Source organism: Oncorhynchus mykiss, chromosome 5 (assembly GCF_057628025.1).
Source record: "Oncorhynchus mykiss isolate SJ-2025 chromosome 5, ASM5762802v1, whole genome shotgun sequence".
Classification (NCBI taxonomy): Eukaryota; Metazoa; Chordata; class Actinopteri; order Salmoniformes; family Salmonidae; genus Oncorhynchus; species Oncorhynchus mykiss.
This window is the reverse complement of record NC_143026.1, coordinates 57,042,501-57,065,940: the sequence shown is the minus strand read 5'-3', so window position 1 is coordinate 57,065,940 and position 23,440 is coordinate 57,042,501. Positions and strand designations below refer to the sequence as shown.

General features: G+C 46.9%; 1 protein-coding gene across 23 annotated transcripts in view; it reads left to right on the top strand.

Moving 5' to 3' along the window:
• Positions 1-23,440, top strand: part of LOC110522973 (PATJ crumbs cell polarity complex component) — a 237,273-nt gene that overhangs the window by 21,773 nt on the left and 192,060 nt on the right. For 17 of the 23 annotated variants that reach the window (XM_090235256.1, XM_090235250.1, XM_090235255.1 and 14 more), the window contains exons 8-18: positions 1,528-1,773; positions 2,170-2,272; positions 2,503-2,591; positions 2,971-3,109; positions 7,297-7,458; positions 11,311-11,390; positions 11,521-11,577; positions 11,686-11,820; positions 12,930-13,106; positions 13,204-13,275; positions 13,476-13,685. In XM_090235256.1, coding sequence (XP_090091382.1) covers positions 1,528-1,773; positions 2,170-2,272; positions 2,503-2,591; positions 2,971-3,109; positions 7,297-7,458; positions 11,311-11,390; positions 11,521-11,577; positions 11,686-11,820; positions 12,930-13,106; positions 13,204-13,275; positions 13,476-13,685 — 1,470 coding nt within the window. The remainder of the gene's footprint in view (positions 1-1,527; positions 1,774-2,169; positions 2,273-2,502; positions 2,592-2,970; positions 3,110-7,296; positions 7,459-11,310; positions 11,391-11,520; positions 11,578-11,685; positions 11,821-12,929; positions 13,107-13,203; positions 13,276-13,475; positions 13,686-23,440) is intronic. The other 6 variants (XM_090235254.1, XM_090235251.1, XM_036977876.2 and 3 more) reach the window with 1 other exon arrangement.

Sequence of the window (23,440 nt, the reverse complement as noted above, 5' to 3'; positions counted from 1 at the left end):
AGTGACTTACCTAATTTTAATAGAGGTTCAGTAAAAATATTAAATAAATGTATGCGTAAACGGATTAGTCCATTTTGAAAAGTCACATTTAAGAATTTGATTAGACGATTCAAGATGTCGGCTGTGACCCCTTTTTTTTCTCCCATAGCCCAATAATCCTCAGCAGTAGGCCTACTACACCATTACATACTCAGAGCTTTGCTTTAACAATCTTCCAGACCGGTCATCCCCTATGAATAGTAACAGCCAGTTTAGCTGAATTAATGCCGAGCGCGTCCCACAAAAGGCTCAGTTACATTATAATAGCCATTGAGCCGGAGGGGGAAAAAAAGAATCACCTTGTAAGGGGATTACATCCTGGCTACACAGAGCCAGCTCGCCCCACGTCCGGCTCGAAGGACTGCTTTTCTGTTCGCAATTACAGAGATGTTCACCAAAGATTTACTTGAATACGCCCAAAGTCCCTGACACAGCCGATGCTCATTTACAAGTGTCCCCTTTCTTCTCCACTTCCACTCAACGCTTAGCTTTTTTCCTTGGGGTGTATTCAGTTTGAGTTAACATGGGAACATGTCATTCGATTTGTTAAAAAAAAAAACTCTGTCAATGTTGGTTTTAAACCTCTAAGAAAGTGTTATCCAGGAGAGATCTGGAGTTAAAAAAACACTGTCCCTTGTTTTTGAAAGCCCCTTGCACCAGTCCTCCCCTCTCCCCCTCACTCTTTTCTTTTTATCTACATTTTTCTTTCTTTCTCTCTCTGTTGCTCCCTCTCTCACTTTCTCTCGCTCTCTCCGTTATGAATGTCCAAGAGAGCCCGGGCACAGTCAACAAAACCCTGCTTGTTCAAAAGGCACAGTACAGCATTTCACACATCACTGGATTTTATGCTCCAAAAACGCTGTCAAAATTGGGGCTTTGTTAGTCCCTGGCGTTTCCCATTTCAACGTTTAATGGCTGCGCCCGTCTTCCTTCCATGAGCCCCTGTTGTCCCGTGCACAGACCCAGGGAGAGAAGTTGGGGAGATTTTCTGCGTCAAGTTTATGCATCAAAAGATTTTCATCGGTCTTTCCACAAAGGCTGCCATTCTCCCCATCTCTTTGTATATCATGATCTCTTTTTAGTCTGAGTTTGTTCTGCTTGACCTGCATGTCGGGGAGTAGATTTCTTAGTTTAGCTGCGCGGGCCAGGGTGGAACGGGCCAGGGTGGGACGGGCCAAGGTGGGACTAGCAAGGGTGGGTACTAGCCTGTTCAAGTGGGGTGTAAAATGCATTTGACCACTGGCTGAAATGGTCTTATGAGGCTACTGAATATGAGCAGAGTTTCTGGGTGGTTCTTTCATGTACTGGCACACTTTTACAAACTATAAGAAATAATGTGAAATCCATAGTGTGGTTATTCCCAGGCCATGAATTATAATGCATTGTGTATGAGCTACATTAAGATTTCAAGTTAGTTAAAATTTTGTTCAGGAATGTTCTCTCTCTCCTCTCTCTCCTCTCTCTCTACACCCCCACTCCCCCTCCTAGGATGGGCGTCTGCGTACCGGCGACCACATCCTGCGTATCGGGGAGACCCCCACGTGGGGCCTGGCCAGTGACCAGGTGGTCAAGGTGCTGCAGGGCTGCGGGAGCCGTGTGCGCATGCTCATCGCCCGTGACCCCTCGGGACAGCCCTCCACCTCCTTGCCGCCCCCTCCCCCGCCCGCCGCCAGTCCCGTCTCAGCCCTGCCCCCACTGCCTGGAGTCGGACCCCAGCGCAGGCTCAGCAGGACTGTAAGTGAGACTGGGAATGGGGGACACGTGCATGCAAACGTTCTCACCGTGCACAGACCTCCTGTTGCCCCTGCCCGTCTCCGCGCACACCCACACACACAATAAAAAGTATGTTTTTGGGGCACCACTCCAGAGTGGCGCAACGGTCTAAGGCACTGCATCTCATTGCTAGAGGCGTCACTACACACCCTGGTTCTCTTCCGGCCGTGATTGGGAGTCCCATAGGGCGGCGCACAATTGCCCCAGCGTCGTCCAGGTTAGGGTTTGGCCGGGGTAGGCCGTCATTGTAAATATGAATTTGTTCTTAACTGACTTGCGTAGTTAAATAAAAATGGCAACAAATCCACGTACCGTATAGCTGCTCTATGTCTCTGTCTGTTTCCCTATTTGTTCCAGCCCAACCTGGAGGGTTATGAGATCCATGAGGTGCCTCTGATGAAGGAGGAGGGCCAGAGCCTGGGCATCTCCATCATCGGTTACAATGCCTTTACCAGTGAAGGTAGGCTAATGTCCTATATCATGTGAACTTCTAGCCCCTAATCCTAGTCCCCTAACCCCTATTGCACTCAGATCTGTTATTTAATGTCCCTCAATGCTTTGACACTGTGGTTGCGATGGATTGTTTTTTGTTGTCTTGTTGCTTTATTCCCCTCTCCATTTATCGCTCTTTCTCTCAACCCTTTTCTCTCTCTGATCTCTCTGCTTTTTCTTGCTCTCTGTGTGTGTCAGACGCGTTGGGAGTGTTTGTGAAGAATGTAGTTCCTGGGAGTGCAGCTGAGCAGAGCGGGAACATACGCATCCACGACAGGATCATAGCGGTGAGACCCTTAATCAGCTTTTAATGAGTGCCACCTTAATTAACCCCTAGGTGTGCATGTGCACAGTGAGGGATAGTGGCCTTTCCACCCCTTCTTGAAATGTCCCAACACAGCACTTAATATCTGATTTAGATGATTAAATCTGAGTCAGGTTTGTTTGGGCATGGCTAACCAACAAAACCCATACTTCACAGTATAACACAACCATATCAGGCCTTTGTCAGGTTTCTATAGAAAAAAAGAGTGTTCTCAATGACTTTAGTCATGTTGGCCTGTTCAATTGTGTCAGATGAACGGGCTGAGGTAAGTACTTTTGGACTCTTCCATTGTGTCTGATGGATAGGGTGAACTAAGTAATTTTGGACTGTTCCTTTGTCAGATGGACGGGGTGAGCCTGCAGGGCTTCACGAACCAGGAAGTTCTGGGGGTGATGAAGCAGACGGGCCAGACGGTCCACCTCACCCTGGCCAGGAAGATGGCCTCGCCCAGACCCTCACTGGAGAGGTCCCTGGACAAAGGTAAGGACTATTCATCAGTCACCTGTGCGTGTGCGCATGAATGTGTGTATTACAAACGTGTCACTACCCCTTCTACAGCACTGCACTGTAAATCCACTAACTTCATAGAAACTATGGGCATTTCCCTTAGCGAAGTCGACAGAAATGCCAACTTCACCTTCCTAACTCCACTGTCCTGGGGATTGTCCCAAATGGCACCCTATTTCCTACAGTGCCTTCAGAAAGAATTCCTGCCCTTTGACTTATTCCACATTTTGTTGTCTTACAACCTGAATTCAAAATGGATTAAATAAATAAAAAATCTCACCCATCTACACACAATACCCCATAATGCCAAAGTGAAAACAAGTTTTTAGACATTTTGCAAATGTATTGAAAACTAATGACAGAAATATATCTAATTTACATAAGTAGTCACACCCCTGAGTCAATACATGTTATAATCCCCTTTGGCATATATTACAGCTGTGAGTCATTCAGTCGAAGAGTTTTGCACACCTGGATTGTACAGTATTTGCACATTACCCTTTTAAAAATTCTTCAAGCTCTGTCATGTTGGTTGTTGATCATTTCTTGACAGCCATTCAAGTCTTGCATTGATTTTCAAGCCGATTTAAGTCTACTGTAACTGGCCGCTCCGGGAACGTTCAATGTCGTCTGTGTAAGCAACTACAGTGTATATTTGGCCTTGTGTTTTAGCTTGTTGTCCTTCTGAAAGGTGAATTCCTCTCCCAGTGTCTGTTGGAAAGCAGACTGAAACGGGTTTTCTTCTAGGATTCTGCCTGTGCTTAGCGCTCTTCCGTTTCTTTTTATCCTAAAAAAAGCTCCATAGTCCTTGCCGATGACAAGCATACCAATAACATTGGTATGCTTGAGTGGTACTCAGTGATGTGTTGCTAGATCTGTCCCAAATATAACACTTAGTATTGTATTTTCTCCCCAATTTTGTGTTTTCCAATTGGTAGTTAGTCTTGTCTCATCGCTGCAACTCCCGTACGGACTCGGGAGAGGCGAAGGTCGAGAGCCGTGCCTCCCCCGAAACCCAACCAAGCTGCACTGCTTCTTGACACAATGCCCACTTAACCCGTAAGCGTGTCGGAGGAAACGCTGTACACCTGGCGACTGTGTCAGCGTGCACTGCGCTTGGCCCGCCACAGGAGTTGCTAGTGCGCGATGGGACAAGGACATCCCTGTCGGCCAAACCCTCCCCTAACCCGGATGACACTGGGCCAATTGTGCACCGCCCCATGGGTCTCCAGATCGCGGCCGACTGCGACAGAGCCTGGACTCTAACCCAGGATCTCTAGTGGCACAGCTAGTTGAGAATAAATTCCTTTAGGTTTTGTGAATCTGGGCCCTGCTCTTTGTGGTTGAATCTGTGTTTGAGATGAACTGCTCGACTGAGTGACCTTACAATTACCTGTATGTGTTGGGTACAGAGATGAGGTAGTCATAAAAAAACACTGTGTTAAACACTTATTGCATCCAGAGTGAGTCCATGAAACTTATTATGTGAGTTGTTCAGCACTTATTTAGGCTTGCCATAACAAAATGGTTGAATACTTAATGACTCAAGTCATTTCATTTCAGCTTTGCATTTGTAATATATATATATTTTTTATGTCTAAAAACATAATACACCTTTGACATTATGGAGTATTGTGTGTAAGCTAGTGAGAGAGAATATCAATTTAAATAATTTTACATTCGGGCTGTAACCCAACACAATGTGGAAGAAGTCGAGGGGTGTGAATACTTTGCGTAGGCATTTAATAGGGAATAGGGTGCCGTTTGGGACATGACCCTGTACAATAAGTTCATACTCCTTCCGGCCATTTCCAATTACCATCCAGCATCACAGGGGAAGATTGCGATAAGGAATGTGTTTACGTGCTGTAATTTCCAAAAAGTATCTCGTCGGCAAAGCGTCCCAAGATCTATGACCTAATTTCCTTGCGACTTCTACGAGTCCATGTCTGGTACTATAGGTCAGCCGAGCGGTGCGAGAGGTGATTTAGAAGAGCAAGTTAAGCCACAGTAGGATTCTTATCGCTCCTGGACTGTTGTTTCATTACACCAGTGGGGGAAAGGCATACAGTGCTAACTGAACACAGCTAGCGTTGTAAATGTAGCTCTCCATTCTATGTACACTAGTGTTGGGCGGCATCCAGATTTTCATACGCTATTGATGCCTTTCAAAATCTTACTGACTGTATTTCAAAATACCCCGCTGGACGGTATACTGCCCATGCCCCACACACACAGACCTTCTGTCATGTAGTCCACTTGACTTGTGTAGTACTTGGAGGGTGTAGCATACAGTGCCTTCACTGTAAATCAACAGTGAAGGCACTAAAATTGATTTAAATTGCGATATTTATTTATTTATTTATTATTATTTTTTTTTTTGCCCACACCCAGAAGTCCTGTAATGTCAAAGTAGAATTTTGTTTTTAGAATTATTTTCAAATTAGTAAAAGCTGAAATGTATTTTAGTCAATAAGTAGTCAACGCCTTTGTTATGGCAAGCCTAAATAAGTTCAGGAGTCAAAGTTGCATGGTCTCGCTCTGTGTGCAATAAGTGTTTATCATGGTTTTTGAAGGACTACCTCATCTCTTCACCCCACACCTACAATTATCTGTAAGGTCCCTCAGTCAAGCAGTGAAATTCAAACACCGATTTAACCACAGAGACCAGGGAGGTTTTCCAATGCCTCACAAAGAAGGGCACCTATTGGTAGATGGGCCAAGTTATTCATTACACTTTGGATATCAATACACCCAGAAACTACAGAGATATAGGCCTCCTCCCTAACTCCGTTGCCGGAGAGGAAGAGACCCACTCAGGGATTTCACCATGAGACCAAATGGTGACTTTAAAACCGTATGACAACATTGTAGTTACTCCACAATAATAACTTAATTGACAGATGGAAAAGAAGGGATTTAATAATATTCCATAGCAGCGCTAAAGTCACTGCAAAAAATGTGGCAAAGCAATTCACTTTTTGTCCTGAATACAAAGTGTTGTGTTCTATTGGATTTGCCCCCAAACATATTACTGAATTACCACTCCATGTTTTCAAGCATAGTGTTGGCTGTGTCATGTTATGAGTATGCTTTTAAACGGTAAGGACTTGGTGTTTTTCAGGATAAATAATGTGTGGAATGGAGCTACGCATAGGCAAAAAATCCTAGAGGAAAACCTGGTTGAGTTTACGTTCTACCGGACACTGGGAGATTAATTCACCTTTTAGCAGGACAATAACCTTAAACACAAGGCCAAATCTACACTGGAATTGCTTAACCGAGGAGACGGTGGATGTTCCCGAGTGGCCGAGTTGCAGTTTTGACTTGGATCTACTTGAAAAATCTATGGCAAGACATAAATTGTTTTCTAGCCATAATTTACAACCAAATTGACAGAGCTTGAAGAATTTTAAAAAGAATAATGGGCAAATGTACAATACAGGTGTGGAAAGCTCTTACAGACTTACCGAGAAAGACTCGCAGCTGTAATCGCTGCCAAAGGTGCTTCTACAAAGTATAGACTCAGGGTGTGAATACTTAAGTAAATAAGGGATTTCTGTATTTCCTTTTCAATAATTGTACGATCATTTCTAAAAACATGTTTTAATTTTTTCATGGGATGTTGTTTGTAGATGGGGGACGGACGATTTGATCAATTTTAAATTCAGGCTGTAACACAAAGTCAAGGGGCATGAATACTTTCTGAAGGAAATGTATACTGGACCGGGAACAGAAAAGATTGGCGAGGACACTCCGCTAAAAATATTCCCCCAGGTCGCATATCTAGGATGAAGTAACTAAAGCACTGTGAGCAGTGAACTTATACCACTTCCTCTCTGGCCATCCAAGCTGAAACTGGATTTTTTTTCTCCAAAAGCCCACAACCAGATTTCTTCTGAAACCGTGTATTGTTGGCAGTGGGTGTAATGTCGTTGAATGTGATCGCACTCACGTGCACGCGCACACACAATGTGATTGAGTGTTCATTTGTGCAAGGCCTGGCTCAAATTGACCACAAATATCCCCAACACATGTCTTTCCAACCAGCCTTGTGTTCTGATCAGTATGGCTGTTTTGTCTGGCTGCTAGTGTTTCATTTGATATGTCAGAACTGCCACAGATGACTAAATAAACAGATACGTGTGTGTGTGTTGTAGTCCAGAGAGAGCCGTCCCGTGTGTCTCTGAAGAGGTCTGCAGAGATCAAAGCTCGGTCATCAGACATGCAGAGGGCCTCCAGCGTGGCCTCCAGCGTGGCCCCCCTACTGGAGCCCACTGAGACACTTCTGATGAGCACCAGCAGAACACAGCTGGCCAGTGGTGAGCTCATCCAGCCGTCAGTCTGTCCATTCATTCATCTAGCCATCCGTCTCTCTCTCTCTCTCATTCTGTCACCTCATCCTCCCAGTGCCTGGGTCGGGTCAGATCAAAGAAGAAGAAGAACAACAACACACACATACCACATTACTCTGTAGACGCAGTCCCAGTCAGTCATCTGTTGTCTAGAGGGAGGCAGCTGTCACTTACACACACTGCGTCAACACAGCACTGCTAGCAGACTGTTGGATAGTTGGCCACTAGGGGTCAACATCCCGGTCAACTGTTACAATGTCAGCTAACCAGGTAATGTGTACCTGTTGCACGTTAGTGACAGAACAACAAGTCACGGCGAACAAATATTGCTTGTCCAGATGAGGGGATCACTTTCCTTCTCTTTTATAATCCTCCCCCCATCGGTGGTCTGGCTCCCCCCCACCCTCTTTTTAAACAGTCAGTCACTACATAAGCACTGGAACCTGATCCTGTATTACATCCCTCCCCCTCCCCTCTCTCTGGGTCCGGGTCATCGGCTGGCCACGCAGTCATTCAAACCCAACCATTCCATCCCCGTACCCCCCTCTTTCATAAGCCTCCACAGCAGGCTTGTTGGGCACTGTTACAGACATGCTACACATCCACCCTGCAAGATATCCATATCAAGAAAGGCGAGAAGGGGAAGAGAGGGGGTACCGGAATAGCAGGAGGCTTGAGCTGGGTACAGGAGGAAGAGAGGGGGTAACGGAATAGCAGGAGGCTAGAGCTGGGTTTAGGGGGAAGAGTAGGGGTAACGGAATAGCAGGAGGCTAGAGCTGGGTACAGGGGGAAGTGTGTGTGTGTGGTACAGGGGTGCTCACGTTACACTTGGCCCTAATGAATCCTGACAAGACCTTATACCTGCCAAATCTCCAAAATAAAGTATTCTGTTGCCCAGGGGAACCAATACAAGCCCCATGGACAACAATGACGGCCTGTCAAGGGCTTATTTCCGTGTGTGTGTGTGTGCATTTTGCATACACGCGTTTGTCTTTTGCAAAATCAAAACAGCTTTTGTTTGGACTCTACAGTCATTTTGTTGTTGTATAATTATTAGGGATCTAATCAGTGACATACTCATTAGGCATGACTGTTTGACCGTGGTTGACACGTGATTTGGGCAAAGAGAGAAGGTTTAAGATAATTGTCTCTATTTAAAGATGATTGCTTTGGTAGTATCACCTGAAGGAGAAATACCATAGACATGGGATATGTCCCAAATGGGCGGCATGTAGCCTAGTGGTTAGAGCGTTGGGCCAGTAACCGAAAGGATGCTAGATCGAATCCCCGAGCTGACAAGGTACAGATCTGTCGTTCTGCCCCTGAACAAGGCAGTTAACCCACTGTTCCTAGGCCGTCATTGTAAATAAGAATTTATTCTTAACTGAGATGCCTAGTTAAATAAAGAAAATGGGGAGAAAAAAAATGGGATCCTATTCCCTAAACCTATGGAACCTGGTCAGAAGTAGTGTACTATAAAGGGAATATGGTGCCATTTGGGCTCCAGCCATACTTTATAAGAGTCATTGAAAGTTGAAGATGTTAGAAACGGATTCTTGTCCAGTCCACTGCAGGGCAAAATGTTGTCCGATTTGTAGGTGTTGTGATCTGGGCTTTTGTTGTTTTGCTGTAGTTCAGTGTAGCGTCACGAGACCTGTTAATGGATGCCTGAACCGTCAACGTTCACAGTACATTACACTACACGCTTGCAAAGGCAATATTTTATGGTAGCGCCACTGTGCCAGTAACTCGACAGTAACCCAACACTTGAACCAGCCTGATTGTGCTTGTCCAACCTAGCGCCAACACTCATTTGTTCTCGGTCTCTCCCTTTTCTCATTTTTTTTCTCCCCCCCCCCCCTTTGCTAAACGACTGAAACGCAATGTAAGTTTTTAGGTTCTGTGTGTGTGTGTGTGTGTGTGTGTGTGTGCTCTCCACTGCCTGGCCAACAGATGTTCCTTCCCTTTCTCGACATCCCAAAACGGTGTATTATTGTATTTATTTAGTGAAAAGTTGGAGCGTAATTTACGCTGCGTCGGCGAGGGGTTAGCGACGCTAATTTAATCAGGCACAGTACTGGAGCTCATGTCACAGGTCTTTGGGTTTTTATGCACCGGGCAGAGCGAGAGGGGCACGCGACCCGCTGCTCAAAGGGTTCCGTGTGTGTGTGTGTGTGTGTGGGGGGGGGGGTGTGATTGTGTGTGGGGAGTGATTGTGCTCGGTTCAGAGGCGCTAGTATGCTCTCTGAATGTTGAGTTTCTCTTTACATCTATACACTGGTCATGAACACACAACATAATATCTCCCTCCTCGACATCCTGCTGCTGAATTTGTTTATTTATTACCCCCCCCTCCCCCCACAGGTTCGTTATAAAGAGGCTGTTTCTCAGAAAGTATTCCCTACAAAGTGCACTACTTTTGGTGCACTATATAGTAGCATTTTGGGGCAGAAGCCTTACGGTACAGTTCTGGGGTACAGGTAATTTGCTTGGACTCGGAGCTACTTGTGATCCAGGAAGAGATCTTTGTCCCAAGTTTGATTTCTCACCGTGTCGAGTTTAACAGTCATGTTGACTTGGAGACCATTTTTATTTTTTTTGTATTCCTCTGTGTTTAACATTTCAGTCGTTGGTGCTATCTAAGTGGCGGGAATGAGTGTCTCACTCGCGCTAGGACAGGCCATTTCTACTGAGGAGCGCACCACACACACACACACGTGCGCGCACGCATTGCACTGCACCGCATTGCACTGCACCGCATGTGCACAGAATTGTTTTCAACCTTGAATCAATCTCGTTTGATTAATTTCAGATGGTGAAATCTCACTCAAAAAAGACTCATCACGTGGCCTCCCGGATGGCGCAGTGGTTAAGGGCGCTGTACTGCAGCGCCAGCTGTGCCATCAGAGTCCTGGGTTCGCGCCCAGGCTCTGTCGTAACCGGCCGCGACCGGGAGGTCCGTGGGGCGACGCACAATTGGCCTAGCGTCGCCCGGGTTAGGAAGGGCTTTGTCTCATCGCGCACCAGCGACTCCTGTGGCGGGCTGGGCGCTAGGTGCCAAGGTGGCCACGTGCACGGTGTTTCCTCCGGCGCATTGGTGCGGCTGGCTTCCGCATTGGTGCTTCCGCATTGGTGCTTCCGCATTGGTGCGGCTGGCTTCCGGGTTGGATGTGCGCTGTGTTAAAGAAGCAGCGGCTTGGTTGGTTGTGTATCGGAGGACGCATGACTTTCAACCTTCGTCTCTCCCGAGCCCGTACGGGAGTTGTAGCGATGAGACAAGATAGTAGCTACTACACAATTGGATACTACGAAATTGGGGAGAAAAAGGGGTAAAAAAAAAAGACTCATCACAAATATTTGACATCGTATTTCCAGGCACTACAGTGTAATTTCGACTAAACCGTAGTTAGCCTCGTCATAGTCATGTAATTTTAATGGATAGGAATAGGAATAGGATAAAGTGGAACACATAGTAGAGTATCTCTGATAGTGGGCAACACGTAAAACCACGTCTTCAACCGGTCACTCTCAATTCACTCAAATGCACGAATCGCCTAGTTATTTTGCAGCCTGGGTGCCTGGGTGCCTGCTCTTTTGCCAACTCCTTTTGGAATTGTTGTGTTTGGCTTGACAATGGCGTAGGCAAAAGCACAAACATATCTGGGACCAGGCTAGCTCTTTTTACACAGACACACACAAACCTCAACCTAATGGCCCGTCCCTGCACCCCAATGTCCCAATACATGCATCTCTTGAAGGTACTTATGCCACAGTTATTAACGTTCCTCCTAGCGTCAACACTGTTGCTGTGTCTTTCAGCTATGGAGGGAGTCTTTCTGTCTGAGCTGGAGCTCAGGGCCAAATGGGAGCAGGCCCTGGGGCCAGAGTACGACGTTCTGGTAAGCAGTTCATTAGACGGAATAAGCACTGTTGGTGGCTTTTATTTGCTGACACATGAGACTGGATTAAGCCATAGTGTCTACATTGTCATGGAAGGAATTATATAGTGCCATTGTTTGTCCTTCCCAGGTGGTTGAACTGGACCCTGTCATCGAAGATGACGCTGAGCTACAGAAGTACTCAAAGGTTACGACCGGTTATACGCTCAAAATGAAGCCAAATGCCACACAGTTCCCCTTATTAAAAACCTCCACAGTTCTCCAAGACCTAATAAAGTATTCTATTCTTTTCTAGCTTCTTCCCATCCACACCATGCGTCTGGGGGTCGAGTTGGACTCGTTCGACGGCCACCACTACGTCTCTTCTGTGGCCCCTGAAGGCCCTGTGGCCAAACACGGGCTCCTGAGACCAGAGGACGAACTACTGGAGGTACTGTACTGGCAGGCATTACTGTCTCCCATCCACACACACGTCTGATAACACACACACACTAGCACTTAGGGCAACATTTTCCTTGTCCAAATAAATTGAGGGAGGAGGGAAGGGAAAGGTAGAGTGGGAGGGGAGAGAGCGAGTGAGAGGCAGGCAGGAGAGGGAGGGAGGGAGGAGAGAGAGGGGGACTTTGTACTACACCCTACCTATCCCCTCTTCCTGCACCCCTCCCTGGCACGGCTTGGTGCTGCTTCACCACTGTGCCCTCAGCCTGTTGCTGTTGGCAGTACTGACATAAGCAGAGGCAACCACCATGGCACAGGAGGGGGAAATCCTGGCATCAGAGGGGAGGAGAGCCAAATCCATGGATTAAAATGCCTGGTTTTGACACAACCAGAACCCTCTGTACTAGTATAGCGCGATCTACACCTGTGTTTTTCAAACGTGTCCGTGAATTGAATGCAAGTCTCCCAGTAACACCGGAGGGTTAGTCCTGGTCTCACCACATCGCTGGGCAAATGGCACGTACAGTAGCAGCCATCGCCGGGCTCACCAGCCACTCTCGTGCAACCCATTCCATTAAACATCAATCAAGTAGCCCAGTGGCTCCCTGAGTCCCCCTCCATGAGAAATTTGCCATACCTCTGGTGCGGCCCCTCTGATCAGCACACACACACAGGCGAGAGCACAAACACGCAAAGGCGTGTGTACGAACGCACAGAGGTGCACAGACGAACACACACCTACAATACACTCCCACACCTCCTTTGGGCTCCTACACCTCTGTTGGTTCACTTCACTACTAGAGAACCTTTGTTGGGGGGGTGTTTTGAAGTCACAAATGGACTCCATTTATTCCAGCCATAAACTGTTCATTAGCTTCATGTCTCATCTTCCCTTTTGAAAGCAAAGCATAAGACCATTGTCTTTGGTTCACCAGCATATACACAGTGGGCTGTGTATTTACTCAGTGTGTGTGTGTGCACGCTCTGCAGGTGAATGTAGGTGAATGTAGTGCTTCTCTGTGTGTCTGCCTATTGCATCTTAAGTGAATATCATGTACAATGCATGTTTACTTAGGAAAGGTTGTGTGTGTGTGTGTCCAGGTGAACGGGGTGCAGCTGTACGGTAAGTCGAGGCGCGAGGCGGTGGCGTTCCTGCGTGAGGTTCCCCCTCCCTTCACCCTGGTGTGCTGCAGACACCTGACAGAGGACGACTCAGACTATCAACCAGACCGCCAAGACGAGTGGCGCTCGCCCAGCCCTGCCGCCAGCTTGTCTGAGGTCAGCACGCACACATACACAGGAACACTCACACACACTCCCAACTCAACACACACACAAATGATAGTCTTTGTCCTCCTGTGTTCTTCTAATCCAGCTTGAAACCAAGCTGTCCTCTGTGTTGATAAGTCAGGCCTACCTCCGGGACAATGACAGTGAACAACCTCCGGTAGGCTACTTCGTAACTTCTCCTCAAAATGCTGACTCATGCTGTATCGTACGACTCATAGACAATGACAGAGACCAGGATAGGTTGGAGTCACTGTTGTAGCACTACAATACCCACGATGCTCTGCACACCATATCAGTATGTTCCTGAAGCTGACATTATGGTGTCAAAATGTGTGTATCCTCTTGTCCACCCACCAGGACCACGTGACCCTGCAGGAGGTGTCGGATGAGGAGCCGGAGGAGCCAGCGCCCACGTACCCCAGCCACCAGGAGGAGATGCAGCAGGGGAGGGGAGGGGGGGAGGAGGAGGATGAAGAGGGAGAGCTGGCTCTGTGGTCCCCGGACATTCAGTTGTTGGAGCTGGAGAAGGGAGAGAGAGGCCTGGGCTTCAGCATCCTAGACTACCAGGTAGGGAGTTGCCGCTGTACCTCCTCCGCCCCTCGCACTCCTCTTCTCTCTACATCTCTCCAACTGTACCTCCTCTTCTCTCTTTCTTTCCTGGTTCTTTCTCCCCTTTCCCTCTCCTCCCTCCCCTAACTCCTCTCTTCTCCTGTCAGCTCTCCCTCTCTTCCTTTAATTTGGGAAGGAATGTGAACTGTAGAAGGGAGAACATGAGAGCCTGATCTCCAGAAAAAATGATAGATGAATTAATGACGAGGCTTAGGGTGATGAAGGGCGGATGAGCACCAGTGAGGGTGCGAACTCCAAGGGACTGTTTGAGGTCCCATCTGTGACCGGAGTGGGCTTTGGAAGGAGTGGGCTAAAGCAAAGTAAAGCCTAGGTTGTATTCATTAGAGCACAGCGTTGTGCAACAGAAACCGAAAACAAGAGTTTTATTATTGGACCACGCCTTTGTATTCTCTCACCGTTTGTTTTTCTTCTTCCCTTCGGTGCCTAATGAATACGACCCAGACCAAAGCCCAGTGGTGGATAAAGTACTCAATTGTCATACTTGAGTAAAAGTTAGATACCTTAATAGAAAATGACTAGTAAAAGTGAGTCACCCTGTAAAATACTACTTGAGTAAAAGTCTCTAAAAGTCTCTTTTCACCTGTCTTCTGATCACAGAAGGGAAGTGAAACGTGCATGGCAGTGTCACAAGCCATCGGGTTGAGGACAACAAAATGAAACGGTCTGTAGTTGGGCTTGGCAAGGTGCCGCGGTGTTACCTGGAGCCGGGCCAAACCCAGACATCACACCCGTCAGAGCCAGGCACCCAGCTCCGTTGTGTTTCACTGTGACTGGAGAGAATATGAACTGTAATTAATAAGGCCCTAACCACAGGCAGTATGCACAGTAGAACTGTAACTGCACTAGGATCACTACATTAGATCTTTGGGTGCTGTTCATTCAAAACCTGATAACCAAGTGTCCTTGATAAGTCATCTTTTCATTATAACAAAACGTACTTAAAACATACTGTTAATATAAATATAATAAAAATGTGCCTCTGGTGTGAAACAAAGAACTGGCCAATAAGCTCTCTCAAATGCAAGGGAAGAAACCCCAGACTCTGTATATCGACGCATAGTCACTTTAACTCTACCTACATGTACATATTTACCTCAGTTACCTCAACTAACCGGTTCCCCTGCACATCGACTCTGTACCGTTAGCCCCTGTATATAGACTCGCTACTGTTATTTCACTGCTGCTTCCCCCCCCTCTATTTTTTACTAAACACTTCCTGTTTTGATTTCAACTCAGGATTTTGCCTGCCAATATGAGTTCTGTTATACTCAGACATCATTCAAACAGTTTTAGAAACGTCAGTGTTTTCTATCCAATACTAATAATAATAATATGCAAATATTAGCAACTATGACTGAGGAGCAGGCCGTTTTGATATGGGCACCTTTCATCCAAGCTACTCAATACTGCCCCTGCAGCCATAAAACGTTAAGAGTATCTCTACCACTCCTGCTATCGCTAGAGAGTTGAAAACAGCAGGTCTGGGACAGGTAGCACGTCCGGTGAACAGGTCAGGATTCCGTAGCCGCAGGCAGAACAGTTGAAACTGGAGCAGCCTGAGACAAGGCCGAGTATAGCCCACAAAGATCTCCACCACGGCACAACCCAAGGGAGGGCGCCAACCCAGACAGGAAGATCACGTCAGTGACTCAACCCACTCAAGTGACACACCCCTCCTATGACCCACTGAAGAGATGAGTCTTCTGTAAAGACCTAAAGGTTGAGACCAAGTCTGCATCTCTCACATGGGTAGGCAGACCATTCCATAAAAATTGATCTTTATAGGAGAAGGCCCTGCCTCCAGCTGTTTGCTTAGAAATTCAAGGGACTGTAAGGAGGCCTGCGTCTTGTGACCGTAGCGTACGTGTAGGTATGTACGGCAGGACCAAATCAGAAAGATGGGTAGGAGCAAGCCCATGTAATGCTTTTTAGGTTAGCAGTAAAACCTTGAAATCAGCCCTTGCCTCAACAGGAAGCCAGTGTAGGGAGGCTATAGCACTGGAGTAATATGATCAAATAATTTTTGGAGCATGTCTGCGATACGGGAGTTGGCCACATCCCGTTGTGAGAAATGGAATGACTATTTGAAATATAACTTATGGTTACTTCCGTAACCCCGGTTCTTTAATAATAGAGTGAGATGTCTCATCGCTGCATTTCCCAGCTCGCAAGAGCGCAAGGAAGAGACGTGCTTGAAAATGACCAGTGGGCGGGCGAGTGGTGCCTTATAACGAGGGAGGGGCTCCCCTAGTTTGCCACTCGACCTGTCTGTCTTCACCAGACATTGTGTGATTGGGCCTTCCCAGTTGTGATCTGTCTATCAGCGAATCCCAATGTGAGACATCCAACACTATTATCAGAGAACCGGGGTTACGGAAGTAACCCTAAGCTATAAGCCCCCTTGTGTTTCAGCGTAACCGTATCCTAGGGCCTTAAATCCTTAAATATAGGCATAGCTTCACCTCTAGGACCTCATTCACTTCCTATCCTTCTCTCCCTCTCCTCCATCCCTACATCGGCCAGCTGAGCCCTCACTCTCGATACCACTCTGCCTGCCTGCCTGTCTGTCTGAAAGTGTCGATGTTTGTTTGTGTATATGTGCGCTAGTGCTGAGCTATTTAACCAACGTTTTTGTTATTTTTATGTTTTTTTTAGACTGTCTGACATCTGTTCAATTACTTGAATTCCATTTTGTTCTTTTTTTTCTGGGAGCTTAATGCGCAAATCGCAAAGTTTCTCTAGAGGTAAATCAGATCCAGCGTGAACTGTGTAATGTAGTAGGGAGTTGTAGTTTCCAACAGATCAATATTTGACATAGTTTAGCGCATACAATGGGGTAATGAACTACAATGACCATAATCCATTGCACATCTACTTGTCCGGTCTGTGTTCTCTTTAACGACTGCTACGGAAGGGAGAAGATTATGAGTTTGTAAGGGGATGTAGAGTGCCGCTATCGCTTCCTGAAAATACATGATCTAAGTGTTTTGATAGTTGGTATTCCAGCAGTCATAAATGTATGCCTTATTTACTTTGAAGACCTACAAAATAGGAATTTTGTCCGACAGCAGCTCTATAGAGATGAGATGATGACTTGGAATGAAATAATGAAGTCAACAAATAAGGCATACTGTGATGGTGATTAAGTGATAAGCAGTAATGGGCGGTCACTACCATCATGGGACTTGTATTAATTGTTTTGTTCTGCATTACAGCATTCAACTCACATAATGCATAGCGCATGTAAACCTATTTCTTTTTTAAATTATCGAACCCGAAATCGAACCAACCTCAAAAAGCACCAATCGCCCAGCGCTACCGTGCGGGAAAGTGGACCGCTAATGTATAGGTGAGGGGAATAGAAATCAAAGTGGTCATTTGGTTTAAGAACAGGCCCAAAGTGGTGGTTCACATGATTCTAAGATAAGCTGCCACATCACTGCATATACTTATTAAGAATGATTTGTTTTTAGTTCCCACCATAACGAATAGGAATGAGAGGGAGTTTTGGCCATAGAAAAAAACATAAGTGTTATCGTACCACTACCACTGCTACATAGTTGAATAAGTGTCTGTCTTGCCTTATCTCTCTCTGTCTCTCTTTCACTCTCTCTTCTAATCTGTCTCTTGCTACAAGCCGAGGCAGTCTGCCCTGGGCGAGAGAGTGAATTGATTTTTTTTTGGGGGGGGGGGGCACCTACGTGTCTCCGGTAGAGGCTTTGGGCTGATGAGACTGAATGGGATCCAGTGCACTATTCAGTCTGCATCGCTACTGCCTGTAGACGTACTCTGGGCGCTAGTCTGCTGTACTGCATGCCCTGGCTGGCTGTCTGCTAAACGAATGCTGGGATCAACAGTCCACATGCACTATCCCAAGAAATATACAGCACGATACATTCAAAACACCCATAGGACAATCGTATAGTTACTAGAAGTGCATGTAAAAAAATAAATAAAATAAAAATACAGTTTTGTAGTACTACTGGTTTACATTTATAAACGGCCCGTGTTTGATCTATCAATGTTACTGATTGGCAGGAGAGTACACACACCTGGTTCTTCATGTAGAGCAGGGAAAAGGATGGAAACCAGCAGGACCGTGGTCCTTCTAGAATCGGAGCTGTGTACTCCCTTGTTTAGACAGTGTCTGTTCCTTCTCTCCTCTTTTAATTTTTCAAGAAATGTATCCAAGAGTTCAGACCTGAGGGTTATGCTTTTTATACAAAAAATGTAGGCTTGAAATTGGCATTGTCTAATTGAATCGACACTGTCAAATTGAATCGACAAACAAAACAAAAAAAGATCAAATGTTTAGCTTATTTAATTTACCCCCAAAAACAATAGTTATTCATTTTTGCGTATCAAAGTTAGATAGCTAACTAATTGATCATGCTCTGTAGTATACCCCTCTGGTTTCCCAGAACTGAAGCAGACCGCCTCAGCGGTCACTGTCGCTAGTTATGCTATACATCATTATTTACATGTATGAAACGGACGACATCATATCATATGGCGTTACAACACGGCCAGCGACAGCAGCCGCACGCTCTCGGGTCATTAACTAGGAACATCCCGCCGGGAAGAGCTGTACGACCCGAATCAGACTGTCACACTAGTATTCATGTAACTGCGACAGCAAGCGGGTTTTTATATGTGAGATGCGTGACGGCCATCATTATGAGTGATGGGCGAGGGGGGGCTAATGATTGGGTGGGGTTGGGCTGTCGGTATCTCCTGTGTGTCTCCCATCTCCGGCACCCCTTAATGGAGATGAATGGCGACTTTTTGTGGTTTTCAAACTGTCTTTTGGTGGGGTGGACCCTGGCTTAGTTTCACTTCAGTGGGATCAGGTTTAACCCAGCTGTTCGTACGCTCCAGCCATTTAAAAACAATTCTTCTTTTATTCTCCCCGGAGAGAGTTTGAAGAAAGCTGGCGTAATCCATGAATTCGTAGGATTTCTTTCTCTGTAAAGGATCTTGATTGAGGACCCTATGTGTGTCTTGGGTGGGGGGTGAAAGTGAGTGTGTGTGTTCAGTGTCACTAGGTCCAACAGGGATCAAAGGGCAGCTTAGTGTTTTGATAACCTTTCACACACACACACACACACACACACACACACACACACACACACACACACACACTATTTGAGCAGAAACAACTGCTTGTCCTCATTGCCCTGTTCACCTCTAGTATACAATGGAGACATGGCAAAAGTTAACTTTTGTAAACCATTTCCAAAAAAAATAAGATGGACGTTTCCTCTCCTTGTAGGCTGTGACCACAGCCAAATGTCTCAGAATGGCACCCTGTTCCCTATATAGTGCACTACTTTTCGCCTGAGCCCTATGGCCCCTAGTCAAAAATAGTGAGCTACATAGGGAGTAAGGTGCCACAGACAAAATAAATGTACCTCGGACCTCATAAACCAATGGTTTGTTCAGTTTTACTTGTCTCTATATAAATCACAGTGTGTGAGACAGTGTATTAGGTTACGTTCCCGATGCGGGGACAAATATACATTACCTACATGGCCAAAATAATTCACTGTGAGAAATAAGAAGTGGAAAACTCAGTCTGAAATAGAATCCATTTATAATTTTCGCCGGGCACTAGAAAAATAGCCTCACCTGCACATCAATAGAGCGTTTAGTTTGGCCAGGCAACGATTTAGCCCAGAAGCATAAATCATTCTCTGGAATGTATTTATTTGTTATTACTTATTTATTCCGTTGTCTGTAGATACGGTAGGATCCGATCAAAGAAATGTTATTTAAGTGAGTGGCCCACTGGTAAATAGCTGAGCAAGTTGGATTGAATTGGATGACGGTGGACATTAAAGCACGTTGTTGACCGGAGAGCTACGTCACACACTGCAACGATGAACAGCAGTCTGCGCGGTGTTGGTCATGCTCAAGGTCCTAGGATCAGATCTCGGATCAGATAAGCAAGCCCCAAAAGCCTAACTTTAACCTTTTTAGTAGGAGGATTAGATCTGGACCTGTGGTTAGGGGCACCTGCTCTATTATTTAGTGCGACTGTCGGTATGACACAGGTTCCCAGCATACACACAGCGGGGATGTTAAAGGACGAGGTGCGCGTGTGCGCATGTGTGCGCAATTGCAGTGTGTGTAAGAGAGTTAATTTACAGCCTTTGTCAGACCTGCATTGACCATGCTGCATCTGGGCCAGTGTGTTGTACTGGAACACTCCGCACTAAGATTTACTACGTATGTAGACATCCCATAAATACTTGAATACATTAGGTCAACTACCACCGGTCACTATATGCATGTCAAAATGCGTTCATTGACACAAACCAACTCACTTTAAAAAAATATATTTGTATGTTTATCACCCCCCCCCCCCCCCCCCGGTAAAATAAGGGATAAATAAATTAGGACTTTGGTGAAGCAAAAGGTTTCATCTCAAACAACATTCTCACTTGACTTTATTCCCCTCTTACTACCCCTGACTTTGCTAATAACTTTTTTTTTATTGAGGAAAAATGGACTTACTATCACTGTGATATGTGGTTGTCCCACCTAGTGATCTTAAGATGAATGCACTTGACTGTAAGTCGCTCTGAGTAAGAGCGTCTGCTAAAGGACTCAAATGTAAACAATCTTGCCAAGCACTGCAGTGAAAGGGTTAACTGGTATCCTAGCTAGCCGTTCCGCTAATCTTGTCTCAGTCACTGCTTGTGGCTTAGTCATCCACCGCATACCAACCTGAGATTCTCAGCCCGTTTCAAACTCTTCGTTCTCCTCCAGAGACCAACCACGGAGGGAACAAAAAACAAACCCAGAGAGACAGTCCGGCTGAGATGGATGAGCAAGAGCGAGATCCAGAGTCAAAGAGATGGATGGAGAGAGCGGGATAGAGAGAGGGGGTGGAGGAAGGCAGATGGATATAGAGAGTGAGGGGGTAGATGGATGGAGAGCGAGGGTGGGGAGATGGATGGCTGTATGGAGAGCGAGGGTGGGGAGATGGATGGATGTATGGAGATCGAGAGGGGGGAGATGGAGGAAGGCAGATGGATGGATGGAGAGAGGGGGGGGTGGAGGAAGGCGGCTGGATGGAGAGAGATGGGTGGGGGGGGCAGATGGATGGAGAGAGGGGGGGTGGGGGGGGCGGATGGAGAGAGGGGGGGTGGGGGGGCAGATGGATGGAGAGAGGGGGGGTGGAGGAAGGCAGATGGATGGAGAGAGGGGGGTGGAGGAAGGCAGATGGATGAGATGGAGGGAGGGGGATGGAGGAAGGCGGCTGGATGGAGAGAGGGGGGGTGGAGGACGGCAGATGGAGGGAGGGGGGATTTAGGAAGGCGACTGGATGGAGAGAGATGGGGGGGGGGGAGGCAGATGGATGGAGAGAGGGGGTGGAGGAAGGCAGATGGATGGTGAGAGTGGGGGATGGAGGAAGGCAGATGGATGAGATGGAGGAAGGCGGATGGAGGGAAGGGGGATGGAGGAAGGCAGATGGATGGAGAGAGAGAGGTGGGATAGATGGGAGGCAGATGGATGGAGAGAGGGGGGATGGAGGACGGCAGATGGCTGGAGAGAGGGGGGGTGGAGGAAGGCATATTCATAGAGGGGGGTGGAGGAAGGCAGATGGATGGAGAGAGCAAGAGTTCCAGGAATTGCGTTGAGGGTGATTTGCAGAGTAGCTGAAGCGTCACTCATGCAGACAGACCGTCAGAATAGTAGTGGAGCAGACAGATAACTGGACGTTGGTAGTTCCAGATGGACTGTCTGTTAGTCTGACGCCATACCGCCCCACCACTACCCCACCACAAGGCCTGGCACACAGCAACAGCCTTGGCCTATTGCCGGTACTCCTGGAGCCCTCTCTACAGCCACAAGCTAACATGGCTAACTAGCAGGTCTTGGCTGGGGGAAGATTAAGGAAGGGGTGAGTTATCCCCCATACAATGCAAACCACAGTTGGGGTTGTGTAAAGGGTTGCTCTCTGTTGGAAGAGCTCTGGTTGCTCTCCTTGTTACTGAGATTATAAGATTATTACACTTGCCCGATCACGCTCATTTCCTGCTGTCAGTGAAAGATCTCTAGTGTCTAAGATCCGTAGTAGTCAGACCACCCAATATAAAGCAGTGTTCTCCTGTGGGGCCCTATTTTGACAACACAAATAAGCGGTTTTCAAGTCCAATGGGTCTGTGATAGCCAACTATGAATAATAGCCGATTGTTTTGGAGTAAGCTCAAACTGTTGGCCCTAAAATGTTCTCTGTTCGATCAGGAACCGAAAGTATTTGCCTCGAGTAGTTTATGGCGTCATGAAGTGTTCTGGCATTGTTATGTACACAGTAAAAACTTTCTGTAATGTAGCACACATTGTCTGGTAACAACTTTTACTGCAGAGAAAAGGGACAGTCATAGTGCGCGACCCAACGCCATAAGCCCACTGCTGGAGTTGTCAAATATTACGTCACAAATGGCACCCTATTCCCTACATAGTGCTCTACTTTTGGCCAGAGCCACGTTCTTTTGGGTAAGAACTGACCTCAAGGTTGTTACATGGAGAGCAGCTGTTCCCTTTACCAGAATCACCCCCCGACACCCCTTCAACCCGGTGAGACCCAATTTTATTAGAGCCTTAAATCTCCTCCACACTTGAGCAGAAACATAAATAAGGAATGACTAACTTATTTCTTGGACGTTGGGCCCGTCTCTCTCGCTCCCCCTACTTTAAGAGCCACTCTGCTGACATCACCGGGCCTGTATGACGAGTGTGTGTGTGTGTGTGTGCGCGCGCGCGTCTGTGTTTTGTGAGCATGTTTGTGTGTGTAACGGGGGCGAAGCGAGGTGGAACACGCTTGGCTGAAACTCCAGAGCCGGACAATGCGGTCTGTGTCTCTGGAAAGGACCAGCTGGAGTAGAACTTCAACCCCCCCCCCCCCCCCCCCCCCCCCTCTCAACCCTGCTTCGTTTTATTCTTCCTCTACTTCTCTATTACACTGGATCCCAGTGCTTGTTCTCCTTTCCAGGCCTCAGTTCACCTCTTCCCCTGCATTTCTCTCTCTGTGTGTCTCTCTCTCTGTGTGTCTCTCTCTCTGTGTGTCTCTCTCTCTGTGTGTCTCTCTCTCTGTGTGTCTCTCTCTCTGTGTGTCTCTCTCTCTGTGTGTCTCTCTCTCTGTGTGTCTCTCTCTCTGTGTGTCTCTCTCTCTCTGTGTGTCTCTCTCTCTCTGTGTGTCTCTCTCTCTCTGTGTGTCTCTCTCTCTCTGTGTGTCTCTCTCTCTCTCTGTGTGTCTCTCTCTCTCTCTGTGTGTCTCTCTCTCTCTCTGTGTGTCTCTCTCTCTCTCTCTGTGTGTCTCTCTCTCTCTCTGTGTGTCTCTCTCTCTCTCTGTGTGTCTCTCTCTCTCTCTGTGTGTCTCTCTCTCTCTCTGTGTGTCTCTCTCTCTCTCTCTGTGTGTCTCTCTCTCTCTCTCTGTGTGTCTCTCTCTCTCTGTGTGTCTCTCTCTCTCTCTCTCTGTGTGTCTCTCTCTCTCTCTCTCTCTGTGTGTCTCTCTCTTTCTCTGTGTCTCTCTCTCTCTCTCTCTCTCTCTCTGTGTCTCTCTCTCTCTCTCTCTCTCTCTGTGTGTCTCTCTCTCTCGCTCTCTGTCTGTGTGTCTCTCTCTCTCGCTCTCTGTCTGTGTGTCTCTCTCTCTCGCTCTCTGTCTGTGTGTCTCTCTCTCAAAT